Source organism: Lolium rigidum, chromosome 1 (assembly GCF_022539505.1).
Source record: "Lolium rigidum isolate FL_2022 chromosome 1, APGP_CSIRO_Lrig_0.1, whole genome shotgun sequence".
NCBI classification, from domain to species: Eukaryota; Viridiplantae; Streptophyta; class Magnoliopsida; order Poales; family Poaceae; genus Lolium; species Lolium rigidum.
In genome coordinates this window covers 323638292-323656514 of record NC_061508.1, presented here as the reverse complement: position 1 = coordinate 323656514, position 18223 = coordinate 323638292, and the positions used below count along the sequence as shown (strand labels likewise).

Sequence of the window (18223 nt, the reverse complement as noted above, 5' to 3'; positions counted from 1 at the left end):
GTGAAGATGGGCAGAGAAAGCTGAGTAGCATATTGGAATTGCTGAAATGGAAGGCAGAGGTCGGTGTGACTCACTCAAGATTTCAAAAATTGATGATAATAGTAAAGAAGCTGTTTCCAAGAAATAACGAATTGCCCGTCAGTGCGTATGAAGCAAAGAAGCTTGTCTGCCCTCTAGGATTAGATGTGCAGAAAATAGATGCATGCATTAATGATTGTATCCTCTACCACGGTAAGAAGTACGAGAATTTGAATAAATGCCCGATATGTGGTGCATTGCGGTATAAGATCAGAAAAGAAGACCCTAGTGATGTTGAGGGCGAGCCACCAAGGAAGAGGGTTCCTGCGAAGGTGATGTGGTATGCTCCAATAATACCACGGTTGAAACGTTTGTTCAGAAACAAAGAGCATGCCAAGTTGTTGCGATGGCACATGGAAGAACGTAAGAAAGACGCGATGTTGAGGCACCCCGCCGATGGTCGGCAGTGGAGAAACATCGGGAGAGAGTTCCCAGATTTTGCAGGTGAGGCAAGGAACTTATGGTTTGGTCTAAGTACAGATGGCATGAATCCTTTTGGGGAGCAGAGTTGTAGTCACAGCACCTGGCCCGTGACTCTATGTATCTACAACCTTCCTCCTTGGTTGTGCATGAACCGGAAGTTCATTATGATGCCAGTGCTTATCCAAGGCCCAAAGCAACCCGGCAACGACATTGATGTGTACCTAAGGCCATTAGTTGATGAACTTTTGGAGTTGTGGGCCAAACCAGGTGTACGTGTGTGGGATGAGCACACCGAGCAAGAATTTGACCTACGAGCGTTGCTATTCGTAACCATCAATGATTGACCTGCTCTTAGTAACATTTCAGGACAGACGAACAAAGGATACAATGCATGCACACACTGTTTAGATGAGACTCAAAGTAAATATTTGGGAAAAAGCAGAAAAGTTGTGTACCCGTACAATCGCCGTTTCCTTCTGCGCAAGCATCTCTTAAGGAAAAAAGGCAAGCATTTCGATGGCGAGGCAGACCACCGTCCGAAGCCTATCCCCCATAGTGGTGCTGATATATTTGACATGGTCAAGGATTTAAATGTTATCTTTGGAAAGGGTCCAGGCAGTAGACCTGTTCCGAAAGACGCTGACGGACACGCGCCCATGTGGAAGAAGAAATATATTTTTTGGGAGCTAGAATATTGGAAAGTCTTGGAAGTCCGCTCGGCAATCGACGTGATGCACCTGACCAAGAATCTTTGTGTGAATATTCTAGATTTTCTGGGCGTGTATGGGAAGACAAAAGATACAACAGAAGCACAGGAGGACCAGGAACGTCATAAAGGACGAAACGGCAATCATCCAGGGCAGTTTGAAGGGCCTGCTAGCTACGCTCTTACCAAACAAGAGAAGGAGATCTTTTTTGAAGCCCTATTCAGTATCAAGGTTCCGTCTGGTTTCTCGTCGAATATAAAGGGAATAGTAAATATGAAGGAGAAAAAATTCCAGAACCTAAAGTCCCATGACTGCCACATGCTTATGACACAATTGCTTCCGGTTGCATTGAGGGGACTTCTACCAGAAAATGTTCGACTAGCCATTGTGAAGATATGTGCATTCCTCAACGCAATTTCTCAGAAGGTAATGGATCCAGAAACTTTGTCAGTATTACAGGAAGATGTGGTCGAATGTCTTGTCAGCTTCAAGTTGTTGTTCCCACCATCCTTCTTCAATATTATGACGCACCTCCTCGTTCACCTAGTTGAAGAGATTAGAATTCTCGGTCATGTATTTCTACACAATATGTTCCCCTTCGAGAGGTTCATGGGAGTATTAAAGAAATATGTTCATAACCGAGCTAGGCCGGAAGGAAGTATCTCAAAGGGCTACGGAACTGAGGAGGTCATTGAGTTTTGTGTTGACTTTCTTCCTGACCTTAAGCCGATTGGTGTTCCTGAATCTCGGTATGAGGGGAGGCTGACTGGAAAAGGCACACTAGGAAGGAAAGCAACGGTGTGCAGGGACAAGATTTCTTTCAATCAAGCACACTACACAGTTCTATACAATTCCAGCTTGGTGGCTCCGTACATCGAGAAACATAAGAATGTTTTACGAGAAATAAACCCGGGCAAGCCCGATTCATTGATTACACGTGAACACATGAATACCTTCGGCAGTTGGTTGCAAACACATCTCATGATTGACACCACTGTTGTAGAGCAGCTGTACTTGTTGGCCAGGTTACCATCTTCAAACATATGTACATTCCAAGGGTATGAGATAAATGGGAATACATTTTACACGATCGACCAAGATAAAAAGAGCACCAACCAAAAGAGTGGTGTCCGCTTCGATGCAAAAGACGAGAATGGGCAGACCACCACATATTATGGATACATAGAGGAGATATGGGAACTTGACTATGGACCCACTTTTAAGGTCTCTTTGTTTCGGTGCAAATGGGTGAAGCTCAGTGGTGTACAGGTAGACGATAAGTATGGTATGACAACAGTGGATCCCAACAATCTTGCGTACATGGAAGAGCCATTTGTCCTAGCCAACGAGGTGGCTCAAGTTTTCTACGTGAAGGACATGTCTAGCAAATCGAGAAAAAGAAATCAACAAAAGAATACATCAACTGAGGAGCCAAAGCGCCACATAGTTCTTTCGGGGAAAAGAAACATTGTGGGAGTGGATGACAAGACAGACATGTCACAAGATTATAATAAGTTTAAAGAAATTCCGCCCTTCACGGTGAAAATTGACCCAAGCATCTTGCTAAATGATGAAGATTCTCCATGGCTACGGCGTAGAAGATCACAACAGTAGATGGCGATGTAATAATGTATTCTTCATATATAGTTCCCAAGACAATCTCTACATGTAATAATGAGAACCCTTTCCCCAATACTGATAGAGGAGACAGAGTCTGTCACGGGCTTGCAGGGAAATTTTTCCGAGGAGCAGCTTCCGAAGATGTCGTAGGGCATGTGCACCAACGACATCTTCGAGAAGCTGCGCCACGGGAGATTTCCCAACCCTTTCCCCAACACTGTTAGAGGAGATGTAGTCGTTCACGGGCTTGCAGGGAAAAAATTCCGAGGCGCGGCTTCCGAAGATGCCGTAGGGCGTGTGCACCAACGACATCTTCGAGAAACTGCGCCACGGGAGATTTCCCAACCCTTTCCTTCATCCATGGGAATGAAACTGTGCTTGGCTTGTTGATCCGCTTGGCAAGGCGTATCGATGCTCCTTTTATAGGCACGGCACCGCTTCTACTTTGTCTTGTTCCTTCGACAGGGCGTCGTGCGCTACATGCTTTATCTCATCGAGCAGTGCGTCCACCCACGCGTCCTTATCCTGCCGACAGCTTTAGTCCCGGTTGCACCCACCAACCGTGACTAAAGGTTACCGACACATCCTTATCCTGCCGACAGCTTTAGTCCCGGTTGCACCCACCAGCCGTGACAAAAGGTTACCCGCACGTCAGCCCCCCAGATAAGGCCCTCCTAGATAAGCCTCCCCCCTTAAGGCCCCCTATCTTTTGTCCCGGTTTGAGCCTCCACCCGGGATGAAAGTTTCGCGCGCCACTGCGTTCCCGCCTATTTTCTTCCCGCGTTCCCGCCTCCGTCTTCCCGCCATTTTTCCACTATATATATGTTGGCTTGGCCTCCATTTACATATCACATCTAGACTCATATCTGCAAACCTCATCACTCTCTCCCATGGCTTCCATCTTATGTCTAACACCCCGGGAGGCGAAGGCGCTTTACGCCTCGAACTACCCCTGCCCGCCAGGCTACCGCGTCCCGACCGGCTGGTTGTTGAGCACCGGAGGCGTACCAGTCCCTCCTATCCCTCTAGGTGTGGCGCGCGAGATGGCCATCACGAACCACTACTACTTCGAGCTCACGCCAGAGCAGCGGAGGAATCCCCAGTGGCATCCCGACTACAGCCCGACTTGGGACAGCTTCTTCATCAATCGGCGTGAGAGGGCGGTTGCCAGGTACGAGGAGGACGGCCCGCCTCCTTCGAACTTCAACGAGGCCGGCCGTCGGCTGTGGTGGCGCGGCCGGACTGTCCAAAGAATCATGGCCTACCGTGGCCCCCGCCTGCGCTACCCTCAATCCCAGCCCACGCGTGCTCACCCGCCGAGGTTCGACAACCGCGACCCCGATGCTAGCGACGATGACGTCGGCGACTATGATGACTAGAGTGGCGACGTTTATAGGGCTAGGCACGACTATGACTGAATGGCTCCAACATTCGAATCTGGCCATGTATCTTAATTTTCAGTTGAGCTCTGTACTTTAATTCCAGTTCAATCGTAATAAAATTTTGTAACAACCACTTTATTGAACTAAAACAACCGACAACGACTTTATAAACTGAATTTAAACTAAAACAACCGACAACGACTTTATTGAAATTATAATAAAATAGATAAATGACTAGTCTAGTCTCTACTCGTCGTCGGAGGTTGTCTCCGTCCAAATGTCATCCCACCGAGGGTCGTTTTCGGCCCAAGTTGTATTCGGGTTCTCGAGCTCGAACTCGGCGACGGCCCGACGGTGGCGCCTGTTAGACCTGCGTTGTGCCCTGAGATCAGCGAAGAACGCGTCGGTGTTGTCGACGTCGTTGGGGAACTGCGCCCTCAACTGGCGCATCAACTGCTCGTCGTGCTCGGCGATGGCGATCCTGCGCTGCACCTGGCGGTGCCGGCGACGGTCCTCGTCGTCAACGAGGCACGGCGCTGGCGCGAGGAACTCCGCCTCCTCTAGAGATTCAACATCCGGGAAGTTCATGTCGCGTCGTGGCCGCTGAAATCGCCACGCCGCCGCGTCGTAAGCGCGCGCCGCCAGCTCCGGCGTGTTGTACGTGCCGAGGGTGAGGCGGAAGCCACCGGCGCGTATCTCGGCCGCTCGGACGCACTCGAACGCCACGGAAACCGGACGACCCTCGACGACGTGGCGGCATCCCGGAGATGAATGAGCGGAGGCGGTGGCGACGTGTGGCTGCGCGCGCACGCGGCACTCTATATAGCGCACGCGGGGCATGGCACGTGTAAGCCACGGCTACACACGTCGCACGAAGGCGTCGGCGGGGTGAGGCACGTGGAAGCGGTGGCTACACGTCGCACGACGGCGTCGACGGGGCGCGACACGTGGCACGGGGAAGCGACACGTGTGGCACAGCAGCGGTGCACAGGGGTGAAACATACACGACTATCAACGTTTGATATGATGCGAGATGCAAATAGGTATATGGATGTCATATTCATGTTCAATAGCTTTTTCTGATCAATTTCCATATATAAAACATTTGTATTTGAGTTACCATTCAATAGTTATTAAAATAATAGTTTTATTAATTTAAAATAGAAACAGAAAAGGGTCTGAGAGGAAAAGGGTTGATCCGCGTCCAACGGCTCTAGGCCGTTGGATTCAAGCGGCCGGAGCCGTTGGATGCAGTTCCCACGGATCAGCTCCTACCCCCTTTTGTCGCGGGTGGTGGCACGACCCGCGACAAAAGAACCCTCCTTTTGTCGCGGGTCGTGCCACCACCCGCGACAAAAGGGGGGCCTTTTGTCGCGGGCCGTGGCACGACCTGCGACAAAAGGGGGTCTCCTATATAACCCTGCATCGCGCGCGGAGCCAGCACCCGCGACACTGGAGGCGAACCCTAGACAGAAATAGTGCCGCCAGGCTGCCGGATTTCACCTCCGCCGCCGCCGCCGACGCCCTCAGCCACGCGCGCGCTCCTCCGCCTCAGGCCATCGTCGCCGACGCCCTCTGCGCGCCTCGGGACGCCTCCTGCTGCCGCGCCTCGGGCTTCGCCGCCGCCTCCTCTGCCTCGACTCCGGCGCCGCCGCCACCTCGGCCGCTGCAAGGTAGCGCGCACCGACACCACTGCCTCTCTGCCGCGCCGTGATCGAGCTCGTTTTTTTTATTTTTTAGTTTTTTTGTATAGTTAATTAGTATAGTTTAGTAATTAGTATGGTTAGTATAGTTTAGTATAGTTAGTATAGTTTCTGTAAATTGTTTTAGGTTAGTATAGTTTTAGTTTTAGGTTTAGTTAGTATAGGTTTAGTATAGTTTTAGTTTTAGGTTTAGTTAGTATAGTTTTAGGTTTAGTTAGTACAGTTTTAGGTTAGTATAGTTAGTATAGTTTTTGTTTTAGGTTTAGTTTTACTTTTAGGTTAATTAGGTTTTAGTTTGGTTAAGTTAATTAGTTTTACTTTTAGTTTAGTAATTAGTTTAATTAAGTTATTTTGTTTTAAGATATTTAGTTTCGCAAACACCCGACGCCGATAAGATAGATACCCGACGCCGACACCCTCTCCCTCTCGCGAACACCCGACGCCGAAACCCTCTCCCTCTCGCGAACACCCGACACCGACACCCTCTCCCTCTTGCAAACACCCGACGCCGACACCCTCTCCCTCTCGTAAACACCCGACACCGACACCCTCTCCCTCTCGCAAACACGCGTCGCCGACACCCTCTCCCTCTCGCAAACACGCGTCACTGACACCCTCTCCCTCTCGCAAACACGCGTCACCGACACGCGCCGGATTAGGGTTAGGGTTAGTGTTTGATTAGGGTTAGGGTTTGTTTAGGGTTAGAACATGTACTTATCGATTTAATTTTTTGCAGAAACAATGGATCCATTCGAAATCCATCGAGACTTGGAACAGGAACACCTATTCGAGGACATAATCCGCGATGGTCCAGAAGCCGATCGAGAAGAGCGCGACTCTGGTGATGGAGAAGACTGCGGCTCCGGTGATGGATAAGCCCGCGGCTCCGGTGATGGAGAAGCCTGCGGCTCCGGTGATGGAGAAGCCGACGGCTCCGGTCATGACGAGGTATACGATCAGTTGAGGCATTAATGGAATTCTATATATACATATGTATATAAATTAATTAATTTTTATTCTCTTAGGCCTCCGAAGATAAGTTGGAGAAACGAGGCCCGGCAAAGAAGTTGACCAAAAAAGACCACTTCACAATTGAAGCTATATCAGCGAAAGGCCAACCGGTGGCACCCGCGAGTGTCAGAGTGACATTTAAAAATCAGTGCGGAGTTCTGGTTAGAGATCGTCTCCCGATCACTATTAGAGAATGGAACAAGACCAAGAATGTGTCCGAAAGTGAGGTTGCCGATAGGGTACAAAGACACACTTTTTTACGACCTGATGACACATTTCACTTTGCCAGATTTGGGATCGGAGTCTGAGAATGCCAAGCAGAGGGCGCTAGTGAAGAAATAGGCTCTTAAGAAGATGGGGGAACTTTTCCGGGCGTATAAGAACCGGTTATGGGTAGCTTATAAGGCCGAGAAGAAGCCTCCATTATTCGAGAACTATCTAGCGAAGCAGGAGCATAACTGGGAAGAATTTGTGAAGTACAAAGAATCAGAGGAGGCTGTTAACCTGTCAAAGAAAAACAAGAAGAATGCAAGCGAAAAGAAATATCACCATCATAGGGGGCGAGGGGGCTACGAAGTAGCCATGCCTAAGTGGGATGCACAAGAGGCTGAGATGAAGCTGAATGGGATCACTCCAGAACCAGAGCGAGAAGGATGAGACACTAGGGCTCGAAATTGGTTCCTTGGGCATGGCTGTGAGTATGACATGAAGACAGGGAACCTTGTTGAAAGTGACAGCAAGGTTAGGGTACCCAGGGAAAAATGGATTGAAGTGACGGCTAATATTAAAACGGGAAAACTGAAGTTTGCTCCCGATAGAGAGAAAGACTTGCTGACGCTTGTCCTCAGTAATCCTGAAAAGGGAGGACGAACAAGAGGCTTCAGCCCTAGTGTTCTGTGGGCGCTTGGGTTTCCGAATGACGCGGAGACTTATAGAAGCCGAGCGAGAGCAAAAAAACGCGAGCTGGAGGTGTAGAATGACCGGATGGCTGAGTTCCAACGGCAACTAGACCAGCAGAAGCTGGAGATTCAGCAGCAGCAGCGGGAGATTAATGAACTTAAAGGACAGCGCCAGCCAGATAATACCGCCAGCATATCTCAGCGATGAGACAGCAACGTGGCCGACTCGGAGGCCCCGCCTACACGGATGATAGACGGCGGTCCTAGCGACCCCGTGGATGGAATCAAGGAGCAAACACCTTGTGATCTCCATGAGGTGTTCAGGAACATGTCTGTTAAGGTGGCGGTCGGCTATGTCTTACCTGCATTTGGACTCGAAGGTGAGCCGGCAACATGGCATGGCAATCGGATTCCAGTCGGCTATGCTCGTGTCGGGGTGGATTCAGTTGTACCGTCGTGGGAGACATTGGAGCTCGAAATCCCTGGAGGTGATGGGGGGTTACACTCAGAGAGGTGCTGGGAGAAATCATTCTCTGGGAAAAGAAGAACATCAGGCTGCCAGGCATGGTAACCTCTACTAGTTGTCCCACCAGGTCACCATCACCTCCTCCAAATGATCGAAGGCCACCATCACCTCCTCCGACTGATCACATGTCGCCACCATCACCCCATGGGTACGACATCGACCACGACATCCGTAGTCCATCTCCATCTCCAGCGCCGCCGCCTGCGCCCACTAAGACTCGGAATGCACCCAACCGGAAGCGTTTCAGGAGTCCTGTCCGCAAGTTGTCCCCACTCCCAACAGTACCAAAGGTGTACCTGGAACATGGTGGTGGTATCAATATGGAAGAAGCTGCAAAGCTAGCGGCTGACTGTGGATGTACCGTGGAGGAATTGCTGGGTGCCGCAGATGCTGCACTAGCCACTGCTGATATAGCTCCTAAATTTGTCTACGGGGCTGACTTGGTCAGCAGAGAGCGGCTGCATAAACTGCCAACACATATGCGGAATTTGCATCAGTGGTACCTTGATGCATGCAAGGAGAACATACGTTACATCGTGGCGAATATACCATTTGAATATTACTACCGAAAGGAGGAGATCCATATTGAGATGAATGAACTCTGGCAGTTATTCAATTTAGAAGCCCTCGACAAATCTCTCATGAGTTGCTATTGCTTGTAAGTTGTTAACTACATATAAGTTCATGTTCATTCAGTTCATGTTCGTTTTCATTGCATATACTCATTATATCTTATGTGTTCTCTTATGCAGACTGAAGATCAGTGAATGCAAAAGTAATAATATTATCAATATTGGGTTTATTGACCCAGATAAAGTACATCATGAAACGGTTTACTGTCCCCATAGCTCCAACTCCTGCTATCGCCATATTGTATAGTGTTTCCCTTGGATCTCCTGGAGGTGGTTTAGATGCGAGGATAAAAGCTTGTGTCGCCATATACCCAGCCTCTGGTGTCTTAGGGATGATGTTCCCTCTTGTATCTATCGACATAAAGGACATGTCGAGGTTTTGGATCAAGTGCTCTCTTTCTGCTTCGGGTATGTATTGTAACCTTGATCTTCCTCTGTTCCGAGCCTCCCTGTGACTATCACCCGAAGTTCTAGATTGTCGACTCAAATCTGCCCTTCTCCTGCTGGATGCGTGCCGCCTCCTTTCTTCGTTTAACTCAGTCGTCTGTTTTTCCAATTCTCTTGCAGCTCGTGCGAGCCTATATTGATATGCTTGCAATTCCTCCGGTGTGGCTGTGGTGGCCATTGGTTCCGAACCGTTCATAGCTCTCGCGGCTCTATCCCACGCCGCTTGCGAGAGTTGAACTCGTCTCGCGCGTCGTGGCCCAACGTATTTATTGCCCGAGCCTCGTCGCAGATCGGAGGGATCGACGTATGGATTTCCCGGATCGTCGAAAGCCTCGAATGTTTCCTCTTGATCGTTGTTTGGCTCTTCAATGGCATAAATCTGATGATATTTTGTATTCGGATCTATGTTGGGTTTGGTGACACCATCATTGAGATTGATGAAGACCTTGCCCATCGTAATAGATTTGTCGATGAAGTCGTAACTGTCGACACTGCTTGAGTCATCGCTTATATATGAGTCCGCAGATGACTCAAACGACATGTCGCTGAAGATCTTGGCGAGTTTCTCTCTTGCCCTGGTGCTGACGTAGCGTATCGACGAAGTTTCTTTTTCTCCTGATTCGGTTGACGATGTATAGCTTGAAAAATCGGAATCGACCGCCGACGATCCCGACGAAATCGGAATTTCGACACGATACGATCCTTCCTTCTCGACGCGAAAGTGAAACCTTCCGAACGTCATCTCCATAGGCTCCGCCAGATACGCATATGCATCCAAACGGGAGGGTGGGTGAGGAACAAAATCGACAGAACCAGCAGCGATCCGTTTACCTCGATCCATTGCGTTGCTTGCGGTTGATGATGTCGAAGATCTTGAACGTGCCATCGAGATCGATCCTTACGCCTCTAGTTCCCACGAGACGGCGCCAATTGACAAGGTATCAACTTGTCAATGCCTATGGATTGTAGGCTAGGGTTTAGTTAGAAGTAGAGGGTAAGTAGATCTCGAAGGTTTCAGCCGGAAAGTACTCGACGATTATGAAAACTAGGGTTTGTAAATAATGATTCGATGATCTCCTCGTCCCTCGACCCCCCACCCCCTTTATATAGGAGGCGGAGCCGAGGGATTCGTGCTGTACAAGTTACAGAGTCCGGGACGGTTTCTAACTCATCCCGCAAGATTACAAATAACACTTCCTATTACAACTCTAGCTTTCCTTAATAACATCTCGGGCTTCCGAATCTTCTTATTCTTCGGGTAGTGGGCCTTCAGTAAACCCTGGGTACTATCTTCGGCAGGCCCATTTGGGATGCCTATGTCAACGGTAAAGCATAAAGGCGAAGAAACGGGGGTAAACCTACTAAGGTTTTTGGGGGAACAACATTTCTGTGATTCAATACTGTTTCCTTACAACTACGAGTGAGAGTCTTAATGATCGGTTATACACATTCAATTTTTCTTACTCGATGTTAAGTGTAATTCCTGACATATATACATAAACATGTGCAGCTTCCACTGGATTCTACTAGACATTCAAGTTGATAACGGAATAGTTGAAGTAAGGGACCCAATGAGTAGAGGCCTAGACGGGTTCCGCGACTTGCAGAAGTTGCTCCAGACGTAATTTCAATCATTGACGCGCTATATCTTTCGTGAGATTTCAATTAATTATCCACTCATTCAATCATTATTTTTCCTGGCAGGGCTTGGAGAGCTTTCAGGAAACATACTAAGGGTACGTGGGCAGAGAGGCTAACATTTACTCCTGTACCGTGCGTCCAGCAGCCACATGGGACGAATCTATGTGGATACTACGTTTGCGAGTCCATTCGCATGTTAACCACTGAGAAGCACAACAATAATAAATTCAACGTAAGCAATAACATTCACAACTTTAATTTATTATCGTCAATATTTCATTATCAAGATTGATATAGTCATATTCATCTCATTTTCCTATATAGGTCAACTTCATGCGGGACACGCTCCAACCAAAGGAACACCTATTAGGAATTGTGGAGGAAGTGGCGGGACTTTTGATTAGAGAAGTAATAGACAACAACGGCTTGTTTAGTCCAAATAGGCGCTCTCCCTCTTGAAACGACGGGCTTTAGTCCCGGTAGTCGTGAGCTACATGTATATGTGTAAGGGGAATCTACGAATAGATCGACTTTTGCTTCCAATATTTGTTTGCTCGATTTATATATAATGAATCAACGTGTACAACTTGTAGTAGCGTATAAATATATGCTGTTTTCCCCTGTTTTCCACTAGTGACTCATTATCTAGCGTTCCTCATCTCAATCATTACAAGTGTGATTTTCCAGACATACAACCATAGCAGCAAGCTACCGTGTCCTCTTTCACCCCTATAAATGAAATATCAACAAAGAAAATTAATTGACATGAGTAAACTTTATTTTACATTTTTCTAAAGAAGTCTGGAGCATCTCCAAGGGAAACCTGCAAAGCTTCTCAACCTATCCTTTTGATCCGTATGGGCATAAGTGGCCCAAAACATGAACCAAAGATGCCGTCCAAATGGACAATTTATTCATGGGTAGGCCGCTCGCGTCTCAGCCCCCTAGCCCACATGGCAGCCACACCCTGACGTCCAACTACCACGTGGGTCCAATTAAAAGAACCTTGTCGTCCCACCACTCATCCCCACTCGCCTCCATCACTCACCTAATGTCTCCTGGACACATCGAACACATTGAGGACAAACTATTTGAGGCTTCGTTGGAGATGCTATGATTTATTATTGGTGGCATTCACCATTGGTTCTCCTGTATTTGGAGAGGGAATATTCTTCAACAAGTTGCATCGGCATTCTATTATTAGATGTCACATTTCTGACTTTTTTAAATGTGAAATAAATCAGGCACATTAGTTATATTATATGGTTTGCACCTGTAAAATTTGTGTCAAAAGAAGAAAAGTGTTTTTGGCTCTCGAGCTCCAGTAATCTCGCCATTAAAAAAAATAAAAGATATTTTTACAAGTTATTCAAAAATATGAAAATAATTCTGGAAAAGAGTCGGTGATACATCTCACAATCATGCAAAATCTTAACCCGAAATTCTTTTTATTTTGTGCTAGATAAAAATGATAAAATCTGATATGTTTTGGATATTTAAAAATGACTACTCAAATCTACACTTTTGTTATTTTTGTGTATCTCAAAATATAAAGTATTTGAAAAAAACAAATCACATTTGTGGGATAAAACATCGATTATATACGGATTTTTTCATAATTTTTTAAAAGCTAAAATTATGATTTTTTAGAAAAAAGTTCGCTGATACCTATATCACTACGGGAGGAAGTCAAGGTGCCGACGGCTAAATGCTATGTCGATGGCTTTTTGTCGGAGCCGTCAGCGCAGGCCTCGAACAAGGTAGGCCGCGAAGAAAGCCGTCGGCACAAAAAAGTCGTCAGCATAGGAAAGTTTGTGCTGACAGTGGCCATCGGTACATGGGTCTCCACCGTGACGGCGAGGCGATGTCGTTATATTTTTGCCCTCTAGCTCTATGCCGATGGCCAGGCCGTAACCACAAACCTGGATTTTTTCCCTCCACGCACCCCCTTGGATCGCCTTTTAAGTTTCAACTGAATGACATAAAATGATTAAAAAAGAAATCAAAAATAAAATCCTTAGAGATATACATGTGTTATGTCATCTAGTTGCAAGAGAATTTAATAAAAATGAATTGCGGCCTTTGTTGCAAATTGCTTCAAGTATCGGTAAAACAGTTTTTTGGTTGCATACGATGTTAGAAAAAATGTATAATATACTAAAATGATCATGGGAAACAGTTAGATTCGAATTTCAAATGGAAATACGAAAGTAGGAAGATTTTAGTTTTTCGTTAGAAATTTAGGATTATATATATTTAAAAATAAACACATTAGTAATTGAATTCTGCATAAAGATTATTATTACTTAATCATTGATGTTAATTTAAATAATTGTTTAAAATTCAAAAACATAGAGAGTTGTGATATCATGGTGTAAGGGTTAATAAGATTGATATGGTAGTATTATCAACAAGGTGTCATTTATTTCTTGAAACCTCAACTGGAAGGAATGAAGAAGTTAAACGTGCTAGGGTTGGAGTGACATCCTGAATAGTGTCTTACACTATTCTTTTTGAAACAAGACAAGACTTGTCATTTTCATTGATAAAGAAGAAGGCGGCCGATTTATTAGCGAGAAAACTGACCAAAAACCGATACAAATGCACCAATATCGTCATGGAACAAAACCATATTGGGCACAACCCCTGACCGACCTCGCAAAATACCAACAATCGGCCACACACGCCAACGAGAGACAACTCTAACTTGGCCGTCGAGCATCACAAGAGAACTATGCTGGGCTTGCATCGACCAAATCGTCCTCCACACGACCGATTGCCGGTCATCATTACTGCAGAGGCACACCCCACCGTAGCTCCGACTCCACAGCGACACAACGAAGGACGAGAATACCCATCGGACATGTCGGTAACCGACTATCGAAGCCCAAACCGCGACCCAAGCTCTGCTTGACGCATCATCGTTGCCAAACTGACCGCAGCGCCCCAAACGAGGCGCCTGAACAACCATCCACCCTCTAGTCGCCAAGACGAAGCCAACTCCGAAACGATGCCCTCAGCAAGGAGAAAGACCCAGAAGCGTCTCCATTGTCCGATCCCAAGGATCTACGGTTTCCCTGTGAAGGCAAAACTCCGAGGTGATGAGAGGAGCCCTGAACGACGCTTCCAAGAAAATCAACGGCACCCACATGTGTCGCCGTCGCTAGTCCGGACCAAAGCCCGGACAAGGATTTCTCCTAGGGTCCTTCACCTCGAACCACCCGAGCTGTGAGGCAACGAACTACAACCAACTTCCACATCCAAGACCGCCACAGCACCACCTCCCTGCCGCTGGCAAGCCCCAACGGATCCAAGATGGATCGGGCCAGCAGCACAACCACCCATGCCACCACCTCTCCAACCGACGACATCACTGCCGCACCGCCGGCCTGGCCGGACGCAGGGATTGAAGCTTGGAGCTCCAGATCCGCCACGAAGGAGGCTCCCTGGGCCAACCGGTAGCAATGCCACCCCCGTGACCGAAGATGCCGGCCACCATCCACGGGAACGCTCTGAAGCACGTCACCGCGGCCACCACCTGAGCCTCCGCCACCGAAGCGTTGTCGACTCGCGTAGGGCCGTCGCCCTGGCCTCCTCACGTCGGTCAGCATGCAGCCGCCTCACCCGATAGCACATTCAGCGGCGGGCCCCGCCACGGCGGCTGCAGCGATGGATGGAGACGGACTTGGGGGGAGGGGGGCGTGAGGAGCGCGCGAGGGGTTTGGGCTTGCTTGTCCTACACTGTTTGGACGTACAGTAAATGTTTTGCTAGTTTTTTTTTGCGTATAAATGTTTTGCTAGTTGCAACCGCCGCTGCACACGCTACAGCAGGTATCACGCCACGCGGTATTGGAGACGCACTAACTGCAGGTATAAAGTTCTTGCTCTACGCGGCCTGCGGAAAATACGCGGTGACGACGAGATCTAGGCAGCTAGGCGACACGCATTGTCAGGTGGACATCTTATGACGTGGACACGATGGGCATATACATACGTTATTATGTACACCAATCGGAAGACTGAACTGACCCCAAACAGGTCAACTTCTTCCTCTTCGTGTTGCTCCTTTATCTAGATCCAATCCCACCTGCCATAGCTAGCAACAAGACTGACCATTTATCTCGTTCCTCGATTCCCATAGCTAGATCCAATCCCACCTGCCCATAGATCCCTCAAGGCTTCCAGATTCACTGTCGAAGGTTAGTGACTGTGCCCAGCATGTTCTTTTTAGCTGTTAAATTTTGCATTTTTACTCTTATTTATGCTGTTTTGTAAACTGAGAATAACCCACAACCAGTCGCTGCTCACGGTCGATCCTCAGAAATGGCCCCTTCTGGAAGTAAAACCCAAGAGAACAACACGAGCCCCGAGCTCCCGGAGGAACTGCCATACGACTTTCTGAAGCAAATCACGAATGACTTCGCCGAAGATCGGAAAATCAGTGGAAGTCCATTCGGAACACTCTATAAGGTGTGATAATTTTCCATTGGTGTTTTGGTGTTCCAGAGGTTGAGGAAGACATGCTAATATATCTGCGAGATTGAACAGGGATTTGTTCCGGACGGTGACAGAGTGATTGCCGTGAGGAAACTCCAGGAGAACGCGCCGATGCCTGCCGACAAAACGTTTTCAAAGGAGGTTCAGAATGTCATGGCGCTCAAGCATGAGAACATAGTGCAGCTGGTTGCATTCTGCAGTGAAACAACCAAGAAGCTGGTGCAGTTCGACGGAAAGTATATCCAGGCAGACATAACTGAAAGTTTGCTCTGCTACGAATATTTACCTGACGGAAGCCTCGAGGAGAAACTTTTTGGTAGTATATTATTTCCCACATATTCTCATTTACCATATTTCTTAGCGGTTAGTTTTCAAGTTTGGGGATAGGACATCGTTTTTCTACACTATTTGGTTTTCCATCGTCCCATCTAGTTTCTTGTAATGCATGTTTACAGTTATTAATATTCCAAATTGCTAACCCTCTTATGCTGATATGCACTATGCAGAGGCCGAAGCAGCTGAGGATGTCTCTTCGGCTGAACCCAGCATTGACTGGGGCACACGCTTCAAAATAATCAAGGGGATTTGTAAGGGCTTGCAATATTTACACAAGTTGGACATTCCCATTATCCATATGGATCTGAAACCTGAAAATATACTGTTGGATGCAAATATGGTGCCAAAGATTGCGGATTTCGCATTTTCGAGAGTCTTTGGCCAAGAACAAACCAGATTGTGCACACAAACAGTTGTGGGATCCTAGTAAGCTTGAGAACATTACTCTGTTCCTTATTATAATGTAATTCCCACTTAACTTTAGATGTTAATGCGATCCAGCGGATACATGGCTCCAGAGTATCTATACAAAGGTGAAATCTCAGCGCAGTCAGACATATATAGTTTAGGCCTAATGATAATTGAGATCACCACAAGAGAGAAGAACTGCCCCGAAAAAGACCAACCATCCGCAAGAAAATTTATTGATAAAGTATGATGAGACTCTAATTATTTGAGTTTTGAAGATTGAAATTGGAGATTTATGCTACATTTAGTTTGCATATAACCACCAAGCATTGTTTCTGTAGGTATGTAAAGAGTGGACACCAGAGCATATAGCATCGAAGTATGCATTGTTAGATTCAGAAGGCCACAAACAGGTTAAAGCATGCATCGAAATTGGGTTAAAATGTGTTGAGGTTGACCGGAAATGCAGACCTCCCATAGATGAAATTGTTGACACTCTCAACGGACTGCGTGAAAGCCGAACGGCAAAAAAGGTATGCTAATACAGGATTATGTAATTTCTTATAGTGAATTGAGATAACTTCATTTTAATTTTCGTCTGAAATAGCTGATCAGTTCTTTATTTTTTGGTAACTAAAGGAGGGTCACTGCTGTCCATCTATATTCACGATGGTGCGTATGCACAAACGTCTTAATCGTTAAAATTACAAGCATATTCATGTTTACATTGATATATTTAAATTTTCTGACACTGCATATATTGCGTTTATTTTGTGTTGTTGCCATACTTTGTATACGAACTAGCACATACACGCCCTTCACATTCATTAAGGAAGGGAGTCTCAATCATCACAGATATCTGGTCGGATATTTTAGATATGTCCCAAATGTAGAATTTCTTTGCGCATCATAAGAATCCTTTCACGTGATTTTGCTGCGAACTGAAGAGTACTACAAAAATATATACCCTCTGCTGTTCATTTCTGCCTGCCAGCTAATAGGAAGTGTGTATTCTATCTTAGGATGTCACCTAGCGATATGAATGGGACACTCGAAGAGCTATGTTGTAGAAATTTCGCAACTATAAAAAGCCAAAAGTATATGGCCATACTTAACTAGGTTGGATGACCATGATAAACAAACAAGAAAAGAAATAATCCTCTTCTCGTGTGTAGCATAAAATGTTTTCATTAAGATATAAGCAATCTGGTCATCAACTGCATAATCATGTCTACAATACTGTTTTTTTTTTGGCAAATGTTTTTTTGTGTAATGTGTATACTACAGTTGCCAACTAAATGCACTGTCTACTTCATTGGCTTTCATATTTTAATATATATCTTACTGTAATTGTAAAACATGTGATTTCTAAAATGAACCACCTATCTGCATGATCATACAGTTTCTGCTAGACATTTCTGATTGCTCCAACACGCTATATGAAATTTCAGGTCACCCGCACGTCTACAACTAGCGCGAAGCTTAGATCCATTTTTGGTGACAAGAAGAAATAGTGCTCTAGTATTTGCTACAAGATCTTATGTATGCTGGAAATAAGACCCGTAGATGTCATGTCAGTGTGGAAACATCTCAAATCCTTGAACTAAAATCATGACACTTATTATGGATTGGAGGGAGTAATTTTTTCAGAAATTATATCTTTTGTTACTGTTGTGTTTCATATCCTTTCAAATAAGAATCGGTTTCCCTGGTACAATAAGATAATGTTGTTAACTTTAGTATGAAAAGTAACTCTACCATTTCCGAACATGGTAAAGACAGCGAACAGCGCTCGCTCGCCCTCTGCAGAACAAAAATAGGGATGTCCGTCTATTTGTCTCATTAATCGAATTACTACGTAAAAGCACGTGGCTAGGTACCTTCCTCAACCAAAATCAGGATTCAGGAGCACA

At 46.4% G+C, this 18223-nt stretch overlaps 1 protein-coding gene across 3 annotated transcripts; it reads left to right on the top strand.

Annotated features, from left to right (window-relative positions):
• Positions 1-15072: 15072 nt before the first annotated feature.
• On the top strand, positions 15073-17978 carry LOC124698811 (cysteine-rich receptor-like protein kinase 10). 3 transcript variants are annotated; one of them, XM_047231231.1, is made up of 8 exons: positions 15073-15268; positions 15391-15539; positions 15618-15882; positions 16073-16328; positions 16404-16554; positions 16652-16843; positions 16950-16982; positions 17762-17978. In XM_047231231.1, the coding sequence occupies exons 2-8, from the start codon at positions 15393-15395 to the stop codon at positions 17822-17824; spliced, it is 1107 nt and encodes a 368-aa protein (XP_047087187.1). In that variant the 5' UTR covers positions 15073-15268; positions 15391-15392; the 3' UTR covers positions 17825-17978. The 3 variants fall into 3 exon arrangements, with proteins under 3 accessions (XP_047087187.1, XP_047087192.1, XP_047087199.1); XM_047231236.1 differs by having other exon boundaries at positions 15367-15539; XM_047231243.1 differs by lacking the exon at positions 16950-16982 and having other exon boundaries at positions 15074-15268.
• Positions 17979-18223: the final 245 nt, after the last annotated feature.